This window comes from Enhydra lutris, unplaced genomic scaffold, assembly GCF_002288905.1.
Source record: "Enhydra lutris kenyoni isolate GAN:26980312 unplaced genomic scaffold, ASM228890v2 scaffoldscaffold10, whole genome shotgun sequence".
In the NCBI taxonomy this organism is placed as follows: Eukaryota; Metazoa; Chordata; class Mammalia; order Carnivora; family Mustelidae; genus Enhydra; species Enhydra lutris.
Window position 1 is genome coordinate 5,699,999 of NW_019154094.1, and position 19,009 is coordinate 5,719,007.

General features: G+C 42.5%; 1 protein-coding gene across 2 annotated transcripts in view; it reads right to left on the bottom strand.

The window, feature by feature from the left end:
* LOC111144347 (SET domain containing 2) overlaps window positions 1-19,009 on the bottom strand; it is a 127,311-nt gene that overhangs the window by 1,340 nt on the left and 106,962 nt on the right. For both annotated transcript variants that reach the window (XR_002640386.1, XM_022498607.1), the window contains 3 exons: window positions 17,314-17,453; window positions 14,459-14,570; window positions 1,711-1,791 (listed from right to left, as the gene is read on the bottom strand). Coding sequence is in view for 1 of the 2 variants with exons in the window: in XM_022498607.1 (XP_022354315.1) it covers window positions 1,711-1,791; window positions 14,459-14,570; window positions 17,314-17,453 (333 nt within the window). In the remaining variant the exon portion in view is untranslated. The remainder of the gene's footprint in view (window positions 1-1,710; window positions 1,792-14,458; window positions 14,571-17,313; window positions 17,454-19,009) is intronic.

Consider the following 19,009-nt stretch of genomic DNA (forward strand, 5'->3'; position numbering starts at 1 on the left):
CAGCCAATCCTTCCCATTCCACCACTCAGGTTGGCTGGTTTTGGATAGAAGAATGCTATGAGGCCAGTGGGGTAGAAGATAAAAGGATCCTAGGTCAGCCCCAAGAGAGACAGAGCTGCCTTGGATAGACGAGCAAGCCGGACTTAGAGCAAAAAGAGCAGACCCGGGCAAGGGACCGCACCGCTGAATCTCATGGCAGCCTCGGGTCTCCACTAACAAATCTCCCATCCTTGGCATGAGGAGAGACTACGGCCTTGGAGGTGGAGCAGAGAAAACATTCGGTGCTACCAGCAGGCTCAGCCATGCCACGAACACAGGCATTTTGTTGCAGAAGGTCACTTAGATCTGCTGTTACACGTCACCGGACCCCCACTACAGCAACAGGAAGTACGTTAGGCCTGGTGAGCTAGCTGGTGCGAGAAGCCCGGGGCAGGACCCTTTCCCATACACAGTGTCCAGAGTCCTCCTGAGCTGTCTCTATAGTGTCTAGCCTACCAGTGGCTCTCGGAAGAGACCCCCGCACAGGACCTCTCAAAGCACCTGCGGTGCTAAGATCCCAGAGTACAGAGGAAGCAAAGAGGTCAGCGATCGCCACTTTGTCAGGGAGCACCATGAACAGGGTCTCCCCATCCCTGGAACTCCAGAATGCAGCCGACGTTCGAAGGACAAGGTCAAAGGACAAGGCTGTCAGCACAAGGCTGGCACTGAGCTAGCCGCTGCTGGACGGCTGAGCCGAAACGTCAGTAAGTTCACAGGGGACAACCACAGACTCAATTCTAGCTTTGGGAAGGGCTTTTACTCAGTTTTTCTATGGTCTTCTGGCCCCCATACTCTCTCACTTCAGTCCACTTCCCCAGATAGTCAGGGAATCCCTTCTTCCTGGCTTCCAGCCCTGCACGGGTGCCCCATAACTGCCCGACACACAGGCCTTGGATAAAGCAGCCGCACTGGCTGGCCTCATCTCCCTACACCCTGCACATGCCCTGCGCTACGGCCTGTGGACTACTTACAATTCCCTCGAAGGGAAGATGATTTCTTTTGCTACTGCACGTTCTACTGCCTGAAGTTCCATCCCTTCCGATCTACCTGGTCCCTTCCTAAGCCCGACTCAACAGCCCTTCCTGACGCCCCGAACAGTGGCCTCCAGCCCCCAGACGGCAAGCTCGGCACACAGCTGCCATTCCTTATTCACAGGTCTGTTTCCTCCAACAGTTAGTGAATCAAGACTGGGGTTCAGAATCTAGATGCCCTGAGACAGACAAGGCTGGTGTCCTGACAGCTGGAGACACACACTGCCAGTAGCATGAAGACAAGCTGCTTTCTCCCAATCCCCTGAGGATAAGGCAGCCACCAAATGAAAGGCTGCAGGAACAGAACTAGACTTTGAGCCAGAGGGCTGGAGTTCAGGTCTTCTGTCTAGAACTTACCTTCTCTGAACCTTAAGAGGTCCTCCACCTGCATAAGATGACAGTTCCTGTCTTGCCTACCTCAGGAGCAGCTACAGGGATGAAATGACAATGGATATGAAAGTGCTTACCACCCACCTACAAAGGACCGTTTTGGTGGGCCCCCCTCACGTGGCGACCATACAGTCACACCACAAAAGCAAGGGAAGACCCAAATGCAGGGCAGCCTAACACTCAGGACAAGAAAGGAAAGGACTCAGGCTTAAGCCTGTGGAGCTTAGGGCCCACACCCACCAAACCTTACCTCTTTTCTGAATACTTCTTTGCTTTTCTTAGCCAGCTCACTGGAGGTGTCCGCTTCTGCCGTCTTAGGCTTTTTTGAGGTCTAGAAATGGAAAAGAAAACGTTAACAGTGCTGGCACAAGAGGTCAGGTCAGTGATGTCCTGATGTTCCAGAATGCTCCTTTCTTTCCCCCAGCTGGGACACCTGACTCATGGTATTAAGATCCACTTAGAATCCTAAGCGGGCGTGGCTGGGAGTCAGCTTGGCTGCTGTTACCCCCAGTCCCACCGCATGTTTCAATTCTGTCACCTGGCTGTGGCCTCCTTCCTCTGAACCACGTTCTCTGCCCTAAGTTAAAGTTACATCTTTGATATTCCTAGCATCTCCAGTTGTTTCAGAGTCACCCTCTCTGCAGAAGAACGTGCTGTTTGATGGACCTCTCAGGTCCCTGTTCTGAGCGTCAGGACGCACAATGTCAAGGAGGCCTGGGCTCAGGGAGTTCTACTTCTCCCGGCTCTGACATTCTAGGATTCCAGGATAAAGGCAGAATGCTCTGTTCTGAAGACCCTTCACCACATAACTGGACAGTCAGACCACACCACGGTCCTCATCCATGCCTCTCTGTTCCCCCTGGGTACACGTCATCTTTCCTCCGAAGGCAGTATGGCTGCACTGTAGGGAAGAGTCTCAGCCCTCGGCAGAGGCTCCCTGCAGGCTGCTATCTCCAGCTCAGGAATGTGAAGACTAAAGACAGGTCATGGTAAGGGGGGCAGGGGGTGGGCCGCAGAGACGAGGGCCATTCAAGTCGCGGCCCACCCCAGTCAGTGAACAGATTAATCGATGCAAAGACACAGAAAATACTCTGTCCCAAGCTGGTAACATGATAACAAACCTAAAAATACTCCTTCCCCGCTGTGCTAGAGAGGAGGCTGCCAAGCTCCCCCTCAGCAGCCACTGCTGAGAGGCCGGGGGCCAGCAGCCCTGGCATTCAGAGCACCTGCCACGCAGGGCCATCTCCCCACACCTTTGCCCACCACCAACCATCAAGCCCCTCACTAGTAAACATAATTTTCCACAGAAAAGATTTACGAGCATTCCCTTCGGAAAGCTTTCAGACAGACAGAGCCACCGCAGTTGCTATTATAGGTACTTCATGTTTCCGCTAGCCGCTGAGAGCAGAGAATTTCTCGACTCCCCTCCCATCCCCCAGTGCTGATTATTCCATTTCCATAAACAGTCTGAAGGCACTGGTGATGGAGGAGCTGTTCAGCTCCCTTTGCTCTGGACTGGCTCCAGAGAAAGGTGGCACTCCCTTGGCTTTGGGCTGCTACAAATCTGCTTTCTCTGATTTGTTATAAAAACCTCACATATTTTCCATTTTTCTACTTTCTGTGGCTGTGGGAGCGGGAAGGGGAGGGCAGAGTACATACAGATTCAGAACATACAGATTCGACCTGTTTTCAGGAAACAGGACCAAAAAGCACACTGTAACTCTGTTTCCTAATGTTTTGCTATGGGGTTTTGTGGTTATTTTTTCCAGTAGGGGAGTGGGCTGCTGTGCTTCACGGTAAGACCTCAGGTAGCAAGGGCTCAAGAAGGGCCTGAATAAGCCAAGGAAACATCGACACACCCTCAGCTGCTCTCAGAAATGAGGAGCAACAGGAAGGCTTCCAGAAAGCCCCTGGAGGTAGGACAGCCGTCTCAAGGCTCCTGGCCCTACAGGAAGAGGCCAGACTCTCAGTAAGGGCGCTGTGTAAAGAGGAGTGTTCGGCTTCCCTCTGAATGGGGTATGTGTTCAGAAAGCTAATAAGTAAGCCTAGTGCATATGTAACAGCTTTCTAATTTAATCTCTGACTTGGTGAGGGTGGTAGGGCATTAAAGACACAGTTACAGAGTGCAGCCCACTGAGTTCTGTCTAGCTCTTGTGGTCCTTCTGAGTGCTGAGCAACTGGGACTGAGAAAAGAGACTCAAATGAAGGGTGCCTAGACTTACATCATGGAAATCATTACCCAAAGGAAGTGCTCAAGGGAGTACTTGAAATTCACGTATCCCTCCTTGGTCTGTGGTCTGCAAATGGCATGAGAGATGATTTCAGAAACCCGCTAACACTTCCTAAGGCCCAATGCCGAGCAATACCTGGAGCCAGAGTCAGAGTGAAGGACAGCACCTGACGGACACGGACATGAAAAACCTCCCCAACTCCAGTAAAGTCCCATTTAAAATGTCAGCCTCTCTATAATATGTAACTTTTAAAACCAGTGTAGATAACCTTCTCAAATGCCTACTGCCAATTAAAAATCCTTCCACACCAGAAAAGACCGAATTAGCCTGGACCAATGGTCCCAGAAACATAATGAGCTCTCCCATGCAGCAGAGAACATCTAGCTGTCATGCAAGTGGTCTTCCTGAGATTCCAGGAACCCACCAGAGGGGGGGGGGAAGCACTCTGATAGGCAAAAAAAAAAACAACAACAACAAAACAAAACAAAAAAAAAAACAAAAAAACCCCACAATGTTTTCCCAGGGTTTCTGCAATAATCAGCTTGCCTTTTCCACCCACTGGCTCCTATGGGGCATCATCAGCCAATGGAGGATTTGGGCGGGAAACTATGTGAACAGCAGCCAGATGAGAGCACGCAATGAAATGTGGGCGGAGGGCCTGGGAGACAGCCAGACCTTACTGCCTCTAGCAGCTCGTCCTGCTGTCAGCCTTCATCAGGGGCATATCTGGACTCCAGGACATCTGGCTAGAATATGACCAGATATGAATATAACAGGGAAGGCCTAAGTATCTTCACATTACCCAAGGTGAGGTTTCAAGTCTTTCTAGTTCAGAAAGGGAATGACTTTAGGCATAATGGGTGGCTCTGGTAACCACACACTGTTTGGCACAACAAACGCAAACTCCATCCTCTGTTATATAAGCAGAAATGACCATGTCCCAGAGCCCAAGTGCCTCAGAACTCAGGAGCACAGGCTGGCTGGAAGGAGTCCTGACAAAGAGAGCAGGATATACCAACCTAATGCTTCTCTCTCCCGGGATTTTAGTAAATGTCCTTTGGAACACAAAATGTAAAACATTATTCAAGGAGGAACTTTTTTATCTTTCAGGGCAGTATGAATCCAGAAGCAGAAATTGAGCTTATCAGAAACACTACACAATTCAACCTAAATTCTACAACATGTGAGCCTGTGTACATCAATTAAAAGGTGAAGTAAGAAGGAGGCTTGAAAATAATAAAAGCTTAGTATATTCTGTGTTGGAGTTGCGACCACCTCTGGTAGTAGAAAGAACAAAAATATTTATTTCAGTGTTAGTTCTAAATAAGGCACCACACTTCGTTCTGTCAAGAAAAAAAGGGTGGAGACTGGAGAAGGAAGGACTGGATAGGAACAGAAAGATCTCTAAAGTGGCTTCTAGAAAGAGTGTTTTAAAAGCCTGACTAAATTACACACAGGCCCCATCTACTTCCCTAAAAGTGGAGCTGATCAACCCGGAACGAAGGTCCTAAAGCCATCACTAAGAACCAGAAGGCCTCCTACTCCTTCCATCTGGCCTTGAGTGTAGTACAGTCCTGGGAGTTTCTCTCTGGTCCCCTAGCTATCAGGCAGGCTGTGCTTACTGGGCAACTTAACTATCTGGTCTGCAGAGATCTGGGCTCTGGTTTTTGACAATCCTCTCTCAAATATGATTTCCTGGATCCCTCTCCATTGCTGGGAAGTGATTTCATATGGAATCCTTTTGCAAATTACCCCAATGCCAAAGATGGGACCATTAATTGAAAAGATTCTTGGCCTCTGATCCCATCCTCTTCCGACTCCCTCAACCCAACAAACACTCCACATAGTTACACTTAGGACATCTACTACACTTGTGTCTGAATGTTCATTAAAAGCCAGAAAGCAGCAGTAAAAGCTGCTGTCTCTCAATCATGCAAGCAGTCAGGAATGATTCACATCTGAGGTCCTCAAAGGGAAGGCTTGACATTACACTCACCACATGATGGATGATGGAAGAGAGCACAAGATGACCAAGAGGAGGTAACAACACTGGAGGAAAACAGAGAAGGAGGGCTCTCACAGATGCTTAGTCTCAGCATCAAAAGCTTTCAAAACCACCCATCCAGCACCTCACAGCACTCCTCAAAGAATTCTCTGCCCATTACACACCTTACCCATATGGGTACCGTATCCCCCTAATGTTTCAAAAAACCACCAATTTACTGATGACTCAAACCTAGACACAACTGTCTACCAGCCATTTCTTATCCTGGATCCTGTAAGAAGGTCAAATTCCACACTGAACTTATTTCCAAACCTCCTCCTTATCTTTCCTTCATCCCCTAGACTGAATAATGAGATTTTACCTCCCCAAGCCATCGTTAGGCTATCCTTGCCTCTTCAATATCCTTGTTTGTGAAGCCTTGACCACAATGCATCTTAAACATCTTTGCATGAATCCCCAAAATCTCCATTCTTAACCCCCCACTTTGCCTAAGCTAATATAATACCCTCCAATCTGATCTCCCTGCTACCATTCTTACCTTTTCAAATGAGCCCATGAGCCCCCCAAATGTTTTGCTCAAGGGAAACACATTTAACTGATTCCCCTGCTTTAAAAGCATTCACTGATTCCCAAGTACCTATCATACAGTAATCACATCAGTAGGACACCAAGATCTTAGACAATTAAAATCTGACCTACATTTCCATATTTCTGTCTTGCTCACTACCCCATATGCACCAAATTCTCATTGTACCAAATTATATTACCTTTATACACTCTGTCTTATCCTGACTTTATGCCTTTGCAAAAACTGCTTTATCTACCTAGAATGCTCTCTCCTGCCTACCTTGGCTACAGGTAAAATCATGTTTTCTCTGACATATCACTGATGCATCTTCTCAGACCATTAATCACTGTGTTCCCACAGCATTCTATACATATATTCTTTTTTCTTTTTATTTATTTCTTTAAAAGATTTTATTTATTTGACAGACAGAGATCACAAGCAGGCAGAGAGACAGGCAGAGAGAGGAAGGGAAGCAGGTTCCCTGCTGAGCAGAGAGCCCGATGTGGGGCTCGATCCCAGGACCCTGGGATCATGACCTGAGCCGAAGGCAGAGGCTTTAACCCACTGAGCCACCCAGGCGCCCTTCTCTTTTCTTTATTTATTTATTTTAGAGAGAGTGAGTGAGAGAGAGAACACAAGCAGGAGGAGCAGTAGAGGGAGAAGCAAGTGCAGGGCTCAATCCCAGGAGCCGGGACCATGACCCAACTGAAAGCAGACACTTAATGACTGAGTCACACAGGCGCCCCCACAATCAAATTCTTAAAAACCAATTATAAGGAGAAAATTAAGGTTTTTCTCCACACAGAAAGGGGGAAAGACATTATATTTGGGAGAACAAAGATAAGACAGTCTTATTAGAAACAACTGTTAAGCAAGGACAAAATGGAGTAACACCTTTTAAAGTGGTGAAAGGGGGAAATAAAGTATCAACTTAGAAGTCTCTACCCAGTAAAAATATCCTTCAAAAATAAAGGTACTCTGGCAGTTTCTTACAAAACTGGACATACACTTATAATAGGATCCATACCTGTGATTCTCGGTATCTACCAAATGAATGGAAAATTTATGCCCATAATAACTTCCACAAACTTGGAAGCAACCAAGATGTCCTTCAGTAGCTAGAGGACAAATACATAAACTGTGGTAGATCCAGACAGTGGAATATTGTTAAATGCTAAAAAGAAATGAGCTAGCAAGTCATGAAAAGACTCATTTGTATAATGAAGGAACTTTAAATGTATAATGCTAAGTGAATGAAATGAATTTGAAAAGGCAACATACTATGAGTCCAACTATATGACATTCTGTAAAAAGCAAAACTAGAGAGACAGTAAAAAGATCAGTGGTTGTCAGGGATAGGGATGAGGGAGGTAGAAAAGGAGGGAGGGATGCACAGAAGATATTTAGGGCAGTGAAACTATTCTGTTTGATACCGTAATAGTGGATACATGCCATTACACATTATCAAACCCACAGAGTGTTCGACATCAAGAATCCTAATGCAAACTACAGACTTTGAGGGACAATGATATGTTAAGGCAGGTTCACTGTAATAAATGGACCACTCTGGCAGGCTGTTGATAGTGGGGGGAAGCCGCACATGTGTAGTGACAGGGAGGTGTTATATAGAAACTTTCTGTACTTTCCACTCAATTTTGACATGAACCTAAAACTGCTCTAAAAAATAGTCTATTAAAAAATAAAACAAAACAGGAAAGAAAAGAACCTTGTTTCAGACAAATGAAAACTGAGAGAACTCATCACCATTAGACCTGAAATATTAGAGGAAATATTAAAGGAAACTCTTCAGTCTAAAGGAAAAGGGTTCCAGAAAAAGCTCAAATCTACATGAAAGAATAAAGAGTATGAGAAATGGCAAATATGTGGTCAAATAAAAGACTTTGCTCCCAAGTTTAAAAATTTTTCTTTAACCTATAATAAACTATTTAAAGCAAAAAATAATAAATTCTGGGGTTCATAGCATATGAAAGAATAAAAAAAATATATGGCAACAACAGAACAATGGACAGGAGGGGGCCAAATGTAAGGAGGTTCTTAGAATTATCCATAAAATGGTATTTGATGTAACAGGACACTCTAATAAGATAAATATTCATATTGTAAGCTACAGAGCAGTAGTTCTCAAACTTTTACGTCTCAGGATTCCTTTTTGCTCTTCAAATATTGAGGACCCCAGAGAGCTTTCGTTCATATTGGTTCTATCTAACCAAATATACCGTATTAGAAATTAAATTCAGGGGTGCCTGGGTGGCTCAGTCGGTTAAGTGTCTGCCATGGGCTCCGGTCATGATCCCATGGTCCTGTGATGGAGCCCCACATCAGGCTCCCTGCTTGGCGGGAACCCTCTGCCCCTCCCCCTCAACTTGTGTGCATGCTCTCTCTCAAATAAAATCTTTAAAAGGGGGGGGGGATTAAATTCAAACAGAAAAAAATATTCATTTCTTTTTAAACAGCATTAACAAACCCATCATATGTGAATATAATTTTTTTGTGAAAAGATAACTTTCTTTTCCAAAACTAAAGAAACTGGTAAGAGTAGCACAGTTTTTCACATTTTGGAAATCTCTTTAAATGTCAGGCTTAACAGAAGACAGCTGGATTCTCACTTCCTTCTGTATTCAATCATGTCATGTATCTTTTGGAAAATTCCACGGTATACTTGTGAATGGATGAGAGTGGCAAAGGCTTATATTTTAGCATTATTATGAAAATAGTTTTGGCCTCATGGCTCCCTTGAAAGGGTCTTAAAATCCCTAAGGTCCCCACACTACAGTCTAATAACCACTCCCTAGAGCAACTACTAAAAAGTAAAAGAGGAATGGCTAATAAGCCAATAGAAAAGCCAGTGAACTATTTGAGGCAAAAATATAAATTTAATCCAAAAGAAAGCACACCCCCCCCCCAAGACAGAAGACAGATGAAAAATTAGAAAATAGTAAGAGGGTAGATCTTAAACCCAACCTTACTGACACATTTACTAAATGTCCATAGATTAAACACACCAATCAAAAGGCAAAGACTGTCAGAGTCATGGGTAATGAAAAGGTATGTTATAAAACCATTCATAAGAGTTTGAGTTTCTCTGCTTTGGTGCTTACAAATCCCTCTATCTGAAGCGTCATTCCGAATTTTAGGGCTCTGACAAAAGCCCTGAGATATAAACATTGTAGACATTAAGGAGCCACTCAGCTACTCTCCTGAGAGATTCATTCAATCAATTTTTATTTTAAGTACCTCTAGGTCATAGATAAGCTGAATAAACTTCCTTTTATTCTTGATAGGTAAAGCACCTAAAGCCAAAATCTGTACAAAACCTTCTTAAATCTTTAACTTGTGAAAATTTCATATATAGTTTATTTCTTCTCCGTGAGGAGATTTTGAAAAATCTCTGAAGAACAGCTTTCCTACTGCCCAAAGTGCCTGCCCTTCACCAAGGAATGTAAATGTTCCTGAAGTCAGGCATCTCACCATATCACTGCCCACTCAAAGATGTCCCATATGGAGGGGCAGCCTTCTGTGGCAGGTGATGGTCAGACTTCTCCCAGCTTCCACAGTCCACAGCACCTGAGTGGATTTCACAAGTATTCTCTTCTACCCTCTAGGTAATGAACCAAAATAACACCAAAAAAATTATTCATACTCAAAGATCACTAAACTCTAATTTCATAAGAGCTGAAGGTGACTCAGCTCCTGGCTATCCAGAAATTGATCTTACTGATTCTGTATGTGAATCACTAACTGAAAATCAAGGACAGTTAACACAGGAGTCGCAGGGATCACCCCATGAGCAGGTGAGCTATCTGAGTGGTGGGGGCTCAGGGCACACCACCGTCATCCCTCACCCTCAGCCACAGCACACAGCGCTTTACACAGGACTCCCAACTACTACTGAGCTGTGTTCCTTAAAAGAATTTCCACATTTGACACTTGCTATGTTTACACACAGACAGAAGCAGAATCAAAGACTGCAATAATCTTCTACTCCCAAGTTATACAGACCAGTATGTCTCTTTATGTTTATGCTGGCCTGAGCTGCATTTTTGTTATTTACAACTGAAAGAGCATTTGCAAATATAAAGGTGTAATATTAAAGACGCTGCAGGGGAGCCTGGGTGGCTCAGTGGGTTAAAGCCTCTGCCTTCAGCTTGGGTCATGATCTCAGGGTCCTGGAATGGAGCCCCACATCGGGCTCTAAAAATTCAGAATGGCACTACAGATAGAGGGATTTGTAAGCACCAAAGCAGATCAACTCAAACTCTTATGAATGGTTTTATAACATACCTTTTCATTACCCATAACTGACTCTCTGCTTAGCGGGGAGCCTGCTTCCCCCTCCTCTCTTTCTACCTACCTCACTGCCTACTTGTGATCTCTGTCAAATAAATACATAAAATCTTAAAAAAAAAAAAAAGATGCTGCAAACAACAAAATATTTTATATGCAAGAGTAGGGAGAAAAATTTTAGACAAAAGCAAATGGCCACAGAAAGACAGTTTGTTTTCCTTTCTTCTGAATTACATGGCTAGAGTGTTTCGAGCTGGTTACCAAATGTGCCATTTACATAAAATCTAACATTAGGTGTAAAACCTCAAATTGATTTTTACCTTCTGCTCAGGTAGAAATAGTACACCTATTTCATGAACAGGCAAATGCACTCAAGGAACTGAAGTTATATTATAAAAGTCCTGTTTTGGTCTGACTCTGATTCCATGTGGGAGAGAAAACACCTCTAACCTATCATTATCTGTTCACAATGAGAACTTTATTTGGCAACCTAATTACTTTGTGCACTCTCAATATGATCTGAATTCCCAGAGAGAGGGTTATGTATGTATTTGTACTAAGGCAAAGAAGAAGAATGGATCAGTTTCTCTCCTATTTTCTCTGAAAGGAGGTATCTTTGTATCTCTATTAGAGGTCTCACTCTGGGGACACCAGTGGCTAAGTGGGTTAAGTGTCTGCCTTTGGTTCAGGTCATGATCCCAGGGTTCTGGGTTTGAGTCTCGCACTCCCTGCTCTGTGGAGAGTCTGCTTCTTCCTTTGCCTGCCGTGGCCCCAGTTGTAATCTTTAAAAAAAAAAAAAAAAAAAAGAAGTCTCACTTGTAACCCCTCTCAGGCAATTAAGAGGTAGGAGGAATGTTTTCTCTAATTTCCCACTCCTTCTCATCTTTACACATACACCATCACCTTATCCTGACACACAGGGGGCACAGCGATACAACAGAGTTATTTTTGAGTTAAATGCTGGACTTATATTTGCTTTTGCAGACTCCTGAATGGGCTTCTTGTTGTCTGTTGCTTAACATTCCTGAAATAATTTAATGATATAATTGAAACAAATGTCAGGAGACTAGCCTTTAAGAAATGCTAGAGAAAGGCTACACTATGTGAATTGGAGAAAACTCTAGTACTCTTACAAGTATACATTTCAGTCCTTCAGTCAAACACCTCTCTGCTATAAATGCAAGTGTGCTGATTTCTTAACTTTCCTGGTCTGTCCTTCTGTAACAAATGAGGCACACTTTGAGGGATAAAATACATGCTCACATACTAAACAAAGTAACAAAAATAATAAACCAAATATAATAAACCAAAATATAATAATAAACCAAAAAATAATAAACAGAGTAACAGTATATAGCTAATAGATTATTCTTTCAGAAGCCTATTACCCGGCTTCAAAAAAAGTATTAAAAATACATAGAGTTCTTTGCAGTCTCTTACGTTAGACCACTAATTTAAATTTAAGCTAATGAGTGGTGGAGTACTATTAGTTAAGAACAAAATCTTCCCTCTCATCACTGATATTTTATTTGTTTATTTATTTAAAGTGGGGAGAGGGAGAGAGAGAATCTTAAGCAGGCTCCCTCCCCAGTGCTTATGCAGGGCTCGATCTCACAACCCTGAAATCATGACCGAGATGAAATCAAGAGCCAGACGCTCAACCAACTGAGGCACCCAGGCACCCCTTATTGTTGACATTTTAGAAAATCACAAAGGAACGCTCTTCCATTATTAGATAGTCGCTCAACCAACTGAGCCACCCAGGCGCCCCAAGAATAGTATTAATTCTAATCCTAACTTTGAACTGATGCTCCAGTATGTTTATATTAGAACTGTTTTCCACTAAAACCTAATTATACAGCCACATATTTCTCCACAGTTGTCACTGTGAATATCACATGAATTTAGAGTATTTTTTGGGAATTCAGTGTATGTATCTAGTGTAACTAATCTAGGGCAGGAGTTAAGAACCCACAGCCTTGACTAGAACAGGTTTCTTACTTTCTCTGTATGTTACCAGATACAACCTGATAAATACAGTCACTTTGAGTAATATGTATATAGTGAGCTTTTGCATTATACATCTCCTACAATCAAACAATACTCTACAGACCAAAAGACTGAATCATGATTAACAGTCAAGGTGCAAAAGGTAATGTCTCTTGACATGCTTCATAAACTTGGTCTCAGAGCTCAGCTGTATTTCTGCACCAGAGATCTCTTCTCAAACCTTCTGTTTATTTTTCAAAAGATATAACTAACAGAGCTACAGAAGTCTGGAAAGAGGGAGCTACTGTGACTTCTTGTTAGTGAGCTTCTGGATACTTTCAGAGGCAGCTGCCTGACACTCCTGTGCATATTCCTAAATGAGTCAAGAAGATGTGACAATACCATAGCTACAGTGATGTGGTTAAGTGACTCAAATGATTCTTTTGAAGTTTATTAAGCTCCACATGGATTTAACTTAAGTGCATACTTCTTTGGGCAAATGCCAAATATATGAAGAAAGAAAAACATTTCTCCCAAACTGAATAAAATGTGAAAAAAGGTATGCTGTTTCCATTTTACTCTCTCACTCCAGCTCCTTCCTTTCTGTCCCCTTCCCAATTTCTCCAATGACTTAACTAGTTAAGAGACTCTTCTTGTTGGGTGGGGGGGGGGGGAGTACTATTCACATCTTAGGACACAGAAATATGGTCTTTGATTTCATTCAGGACACCTCACCCTAGGAGACAGTTGAGTCCTGTTACAAACGGGAATAAAAATGGTTGTAAGTCAGTCACTGAGTATTTAATTTACTTGATCTCTAATTGTATTTACTATATTGTCAGAGGGAGAGATGAGGAATAAGCTTTTTGCCTTCTTCGTTGTAAAAATAGTATCTCCATAGTAAAATATTTCTGTTCCATCTCTTTAAAAAAAAAAAAAAAAAAGTGGGGGTTGGGGGGGCATGTAGCATATTCCTTTGGTGAGGTTTTATGTAAACAGTTAACCTTTTTCGAGACCCATCAATCCCAAAATGGCAGGACACTGAACCACACCACCTATGTAAGATTTTAATGAGCTAAAACACATTTAAAAAGAAACACAGAGCATCAAAAAGAATGCAGCATATCTACAAGAGCTAAGATAGATAGATAGATAGATAGATAGTAGGTATTTTTAAGATTTTATTTTTAAGTAATCTCTACACCCAACGTGGGGCTCAAATTCACAACCCCAAGATCAAGCGTCGCATGCTCCACTGGCTGAGCCAGTCAAGTGCCCAAAGAGCTAAGGGAGGTTAAAGGAGGTTATGATGGAGTACAAATACCATGATTGTATCTGTGTGTTTAAAATGGAAGGAAGGAAGGAAGGGGAGAGACACCTGTGTGTGCTTTCCAGAAAGTTCTAGAAGAACATATGCCAAAGAAAGGTTTCACAACCTTGGCACTACTGACATTGTGGGCCAGTTCTTTGTTGTGGGGAACTGTCCTAAGCACTGTAGGATATTTCGTGACTTCCCTGGCCTCTACCCACTAGAAGCCAGTAGCATCCCCACAGCTGTAACAAACAAAAATGTCTCTAAATATTATTATCAAATGTCCTCTGGTGAGCAAAACTGCTCTCAGTTGAGAATTCCTGCACTACTTAACAGTATCTATCTCCACAGAGGGAAGTAAGATGATAGGAGAGCAACTGAAAAGAAAGTGAGGGCTTTTATTTTTTGCTCTACATACTATACTTCTGTACGGTTTGGATGTCTTAGTCCTCTCCAGCATTTATTACATGTGTTAATTCTCCAGAACAATGAGGAAAATAGAATCGCAAGACCACATGTCTACTGGCCCTGCAAAATGACAGGACACAGACTCCCAATGATCAGAAAACATGTGTAAGCCACACTCACCTTCATGGGGTTTTCATCATATGTTGGGGTTCCCAGGTCCATCTCAGCTTCATGCTCAAGGCTGGCATCATCTCCTGGGCTTTCCCAAGTAGGAGGATCCCACTGAGTCTGCCTAGAAGAAGGTAAGAGCAGCCATGCTGTCATGGCCAGAAAGCAAAGAACTCTGGCACAGGCATCTCTGCTCATATACACATAAAACACAACATATATAATGAGGCAGAATAAGTCAGCTTCGTAAGATAGAGACATTCTTTCGTTACTTCTCCAGCAGCACGATTCTATCCCAGAGACATACATTGTTTAGCCCACTGTATTTCTCTAGCCAACGAGGTGGCAGTGTTTACTGGGTGTCAAAGAGAGCAGTAAAACCAAACATCCTATTTCTCACCAGGCTCTAATGTTCTGGAAAGAGGATTCAGCAAAACCTAAAAAGTACATGGAGTCAGTGCTTGCCTCTGCCTCCCCTCTGCAGGTGAGGAGATCAACAGTGACTGTACCTAGCATGTGCTTGGAGCAAAATAAAATAAATCACAACACACTCCTCATAATCCTTGGCCATGTGAGAAAATTGTTCCTTGCTTTAGGAGTCTTCTTGTCTGTGGTTGTGCCCCTTTGCTTTAATGACTGATAACATGGAAAAGACTTGAGGTTAAAAACTTGTGCCCTGGGGTGCCTGGGTGGCTCAGCCGTTAAGCGTCTGCCTTAGGCTCAGGGCATGATCCCAGGGTCCTGGGACTGAGCCCCACGCTGGCTCCCTGTTCAGTGGGAAGCCTCCTTTCCCTCTCCCACTCCCCCTGCTTGTATTCCCTCTCTCGCTCTGTCAAATAAATAAATAAAATCTTGGAAAAAAAAAAATCAAAATTTATGCCCTTGGCTCAAAATATTCTCAACTGACTGCAAGAAAGGTTCTACCCTGTTAGCTCACAGCACGTTTATTAGTTGCTTTGAAAATAAGCAAGCATAGATTTTTTTTTTTTTTTAAAGCTAGATTTGTGAGTTAACAACTGGAAGTAAGACAATTCATGTTCGGGAGTCTGAAGTCAGCTGCCACAGGGAATGCTATAGGGAAAATCACTTAAAATGTCCAAAGCCTCAGAGAACTAGCAGCCTATCTGACAGGCCAGTCCTGCCACTGCAGTCTTCTTGTGCTCTCCTACCACTCCATCTTTAGTCAGCAACATCACACAAGCTTGATAAAACATAAAGGAAACTATCTGTATGAAATTTTTAAACTCATAAGGCATTACAAACAAAGACATCTGCAATACTCTTGATAAAAAGACCTAACAATAATGACAGAGAACAGGGAGATGCTCCCAAACAAGCAATTCGCAAAAGATACAAGTGGCCAATAATTTACTTTAGATAGTCCATTTCAACAATAAAAGAATCAGAAATGAAAATAAGCTCTCTCGCCTATTAGATTTACAAGAGTAGAAGAAACTACATCAAGAAAAAGACAATACTGTATACTTTTTGTGGGAGTCTACAGTGGTACAATTTTTTTTAACGGTAAGGCCGACAGTAATTATCAATTTAAAATGTCGATTTCTTTTAACCAACAGCACAGTAAGATTAGTGTCTTTAAGGATGTCCAGGGTTGGAGTGAAAACAGTGAAAATCCAACAATGATGGTGGGTTAAGTAAAATTTCGTACAGCCATACAAGAGAGTAGGAGTTGGCAAACTTTTTTCTATAAATGATCAGAGAGTAAATCATCTCTGACTTTGCAGGCCATATGGTCTCTGTCACAACTACTCTACTCTGCCATTATAGTGTGAAAACAGCCATAAATAACTCCTAAACAAATGGGGGTGGCTGTATTCCCCCAAAAACTTTATTTGCAAATACAAGTGGCCTGTGGGCATAGTTTGCTGACCCCTGAAACACAGTATAAGCATGCACTGAAAATGTAGTTCTATCTATAACTGACAAAGTCCTCTACAGATTGGTAAGAAGATTATAAAACATGTACCCCAACAACTCACATAAAATTATATACCAGTGAGTACATACACACACACAGAGAGAGAGAGAGAGAGAAAGAGCGCACATACATTCACATAAAGCTATCTGTCTAAAAGATGTATTTTTTTAAACTTCTAGGTAAAAGATAAATTGGGCTTTTTGCATATAGCAGGGATCATCAAACTATGGCTCATGGACCAAATCTGGCCTCCTGCCTATTTTGTAAATCAAGTCTTATTGGACACAGAAGTGACCATTCATTTATATATGGCCTATGGGCCATTTGCACAACAATGAGAGTTCAGTAGTTGTGAGACTGGCTGGCTGGCAAAGCCCAAAATATTCATTATATCTGGGCTCTTACAGAAAAGGTTTGCTTCTGACCCCTCATACCTACACAATATTAGATGAAGTCATTATCTTTTTATTTTTTTTTTAAGTTTTTTGTTTGTTTGTTTGTTTTTGGCAGAGAGAGACACAATGAAAGAGGGAACACAAGCAGGAGGAGTGGGAGAGGGAGAAGCAGGCTTCCCACTGAGCAGGGAGCCCGATGTGGGGCTCAATCCCAGGACCCTGGGATCATGACCTGAGCCCAAAGCAGACGCTTAATGCATGAGCCAACCAGGTGCCCCGTCATTATCTTTTTAAACTCCAGTTTTCTCCAAGAGTCTTGCAGATTAAAAATATACCAAAATATATCTCTAAAAAGGACTAAAGTCTATGGTCTGACATAACATTTAAGACGGGATTCTGGAAATCTGGCAGCCCTCAAGCGCAATGAACAACAGACAATGACATCAAGCCCACACCCATCAATCTCCTCTTCTGACGGCAGCTTCTTCCACCAACTGAGAGCTGACCTGGGATGCCCACACAGCCCTTCTTACCTTGTGATCACATGGTAGTAATAAATCTTCCCTTCTGGATCTCGGGCTGTCTTCCAGTTGGGAGGTAAGACGATGGTTTTGGGTTTGGGAGGAGAGGGGGGTGGCAGATCCAGAAGATTATTTGTCACTACCATTTCAGGCTAAAAAGAAACACACACAAATTCTTGATCAGTGACCTCTCTTCTAATCTAGCCGAAAAGGACAAAGTAGCCTACTTAATATGTAAAAACATATATCCTCCACCTCTTCTTTTGAAAAACAATAAAACAAAAGTCCAATCTGGGAAATGATCAGAGATGGCTCTATGAATAGCTTTAAGGATCTATCAGAAAACTGACAGTTGGCTCCAAATTCACCATCCAAGAGATCACCTTTAAAAATATATTCAGCAGCTCATTATCTAGAGCAGTATCTTTCAACCTTGATAAAACCAATGCTAAATGGCATATACCAACTTCAGGATACTAATTATATAGAGCTCACTCTCTCTCTCTTTTTTTAAAGACAAAAATCTGAAAAGCAAGTATGACAGAATGTTAACATTTATCTGTTATCTATTTTTCCGTATGTTCAAAACTTCATATTTATATTAAAAAATTTAGTGTCACATTTTGAAAAACATAAAAACTTCACAATCACTGTTAGGGACTGAATTGTTTCCCCCAAATTCATATGTTGGAGACCTAACTCCCAATGTGACTATTTGGAGAAAGTGCCTTTAAAGAGGGAATTAAAGTTAAATGAGGTCATAAGGGTAGTGCCCTAATCCAACAGGACTGGTACACTCATAAGAGGAAGGGACATCAGGGAATGTGGGCAGAGAAAAGGCCATGTGAAGATACGGTGAGAAGACAACCATTTATAAGCCAAGGAGAGGCCTCAGGAGACACGTGCCTGTTGACATCTGATCTTACAGACTTCCAGCCTCTAGAACAGTAAGAAAATGAATTTCTGTTGTTTAAGTCACTCAGTTTGTGGCATTTTGTTATAGTAGCTCTGGAAGACTCGTAATAAACTGCTGTAAGAATATATGCCCTAAACTGTCCATTTTATGTAAACCAGTTAACATAGAATCATTCTTCCAGCTTTACCTTTGCTTGAGCAATCAATGAGGAACCCAAGATCCCAGGCTCAGGTAAAATGCAACCACTTTTTTCTTTTTCAAAATGTGACTACTTTTAAACAAACACAGGTCTTGAAGCATCACTGCTTTGTGTATACCACTAATCCCTACTTCATGTAGCTGCTGTTTTTGGTGTCCTACTTCAGTTCCGCTTCATTCCTGTAGTCCTCTAGCCTTTAAAGTGACCTTTTTTCCCTAAGCTTCTGTGTCACTTAAGAATACTTCAAATCCAGGGGACCTGGGTGGCTCAGTTATTAAGTGTTTGCCTTTGGCTCAGGTCATGATCCCAGGGTCCTGGGATCGAGCCCTGTGTCAGGGGCTCTACTCAGTAGGAAGCCTACTTTGCCCTCTCCCACTTCCCCTGCTGGTGTTCCCTCTCTCGTTGTCTCTCTGTCAAATAAATAAATAAAATCTTTGCAGGAGGGAAAAAAGAATACTTCAAATCCAAAAAGAAAAAAACAAAACAAAAAACAAAACAAAACAAAAAACACTTCAAATCATTCAGAACTTAACCAAATTACTAATCCTTCCCACACTTGAGAATGGTTCTTTCCCTCCTCAAACTAGCTCTAC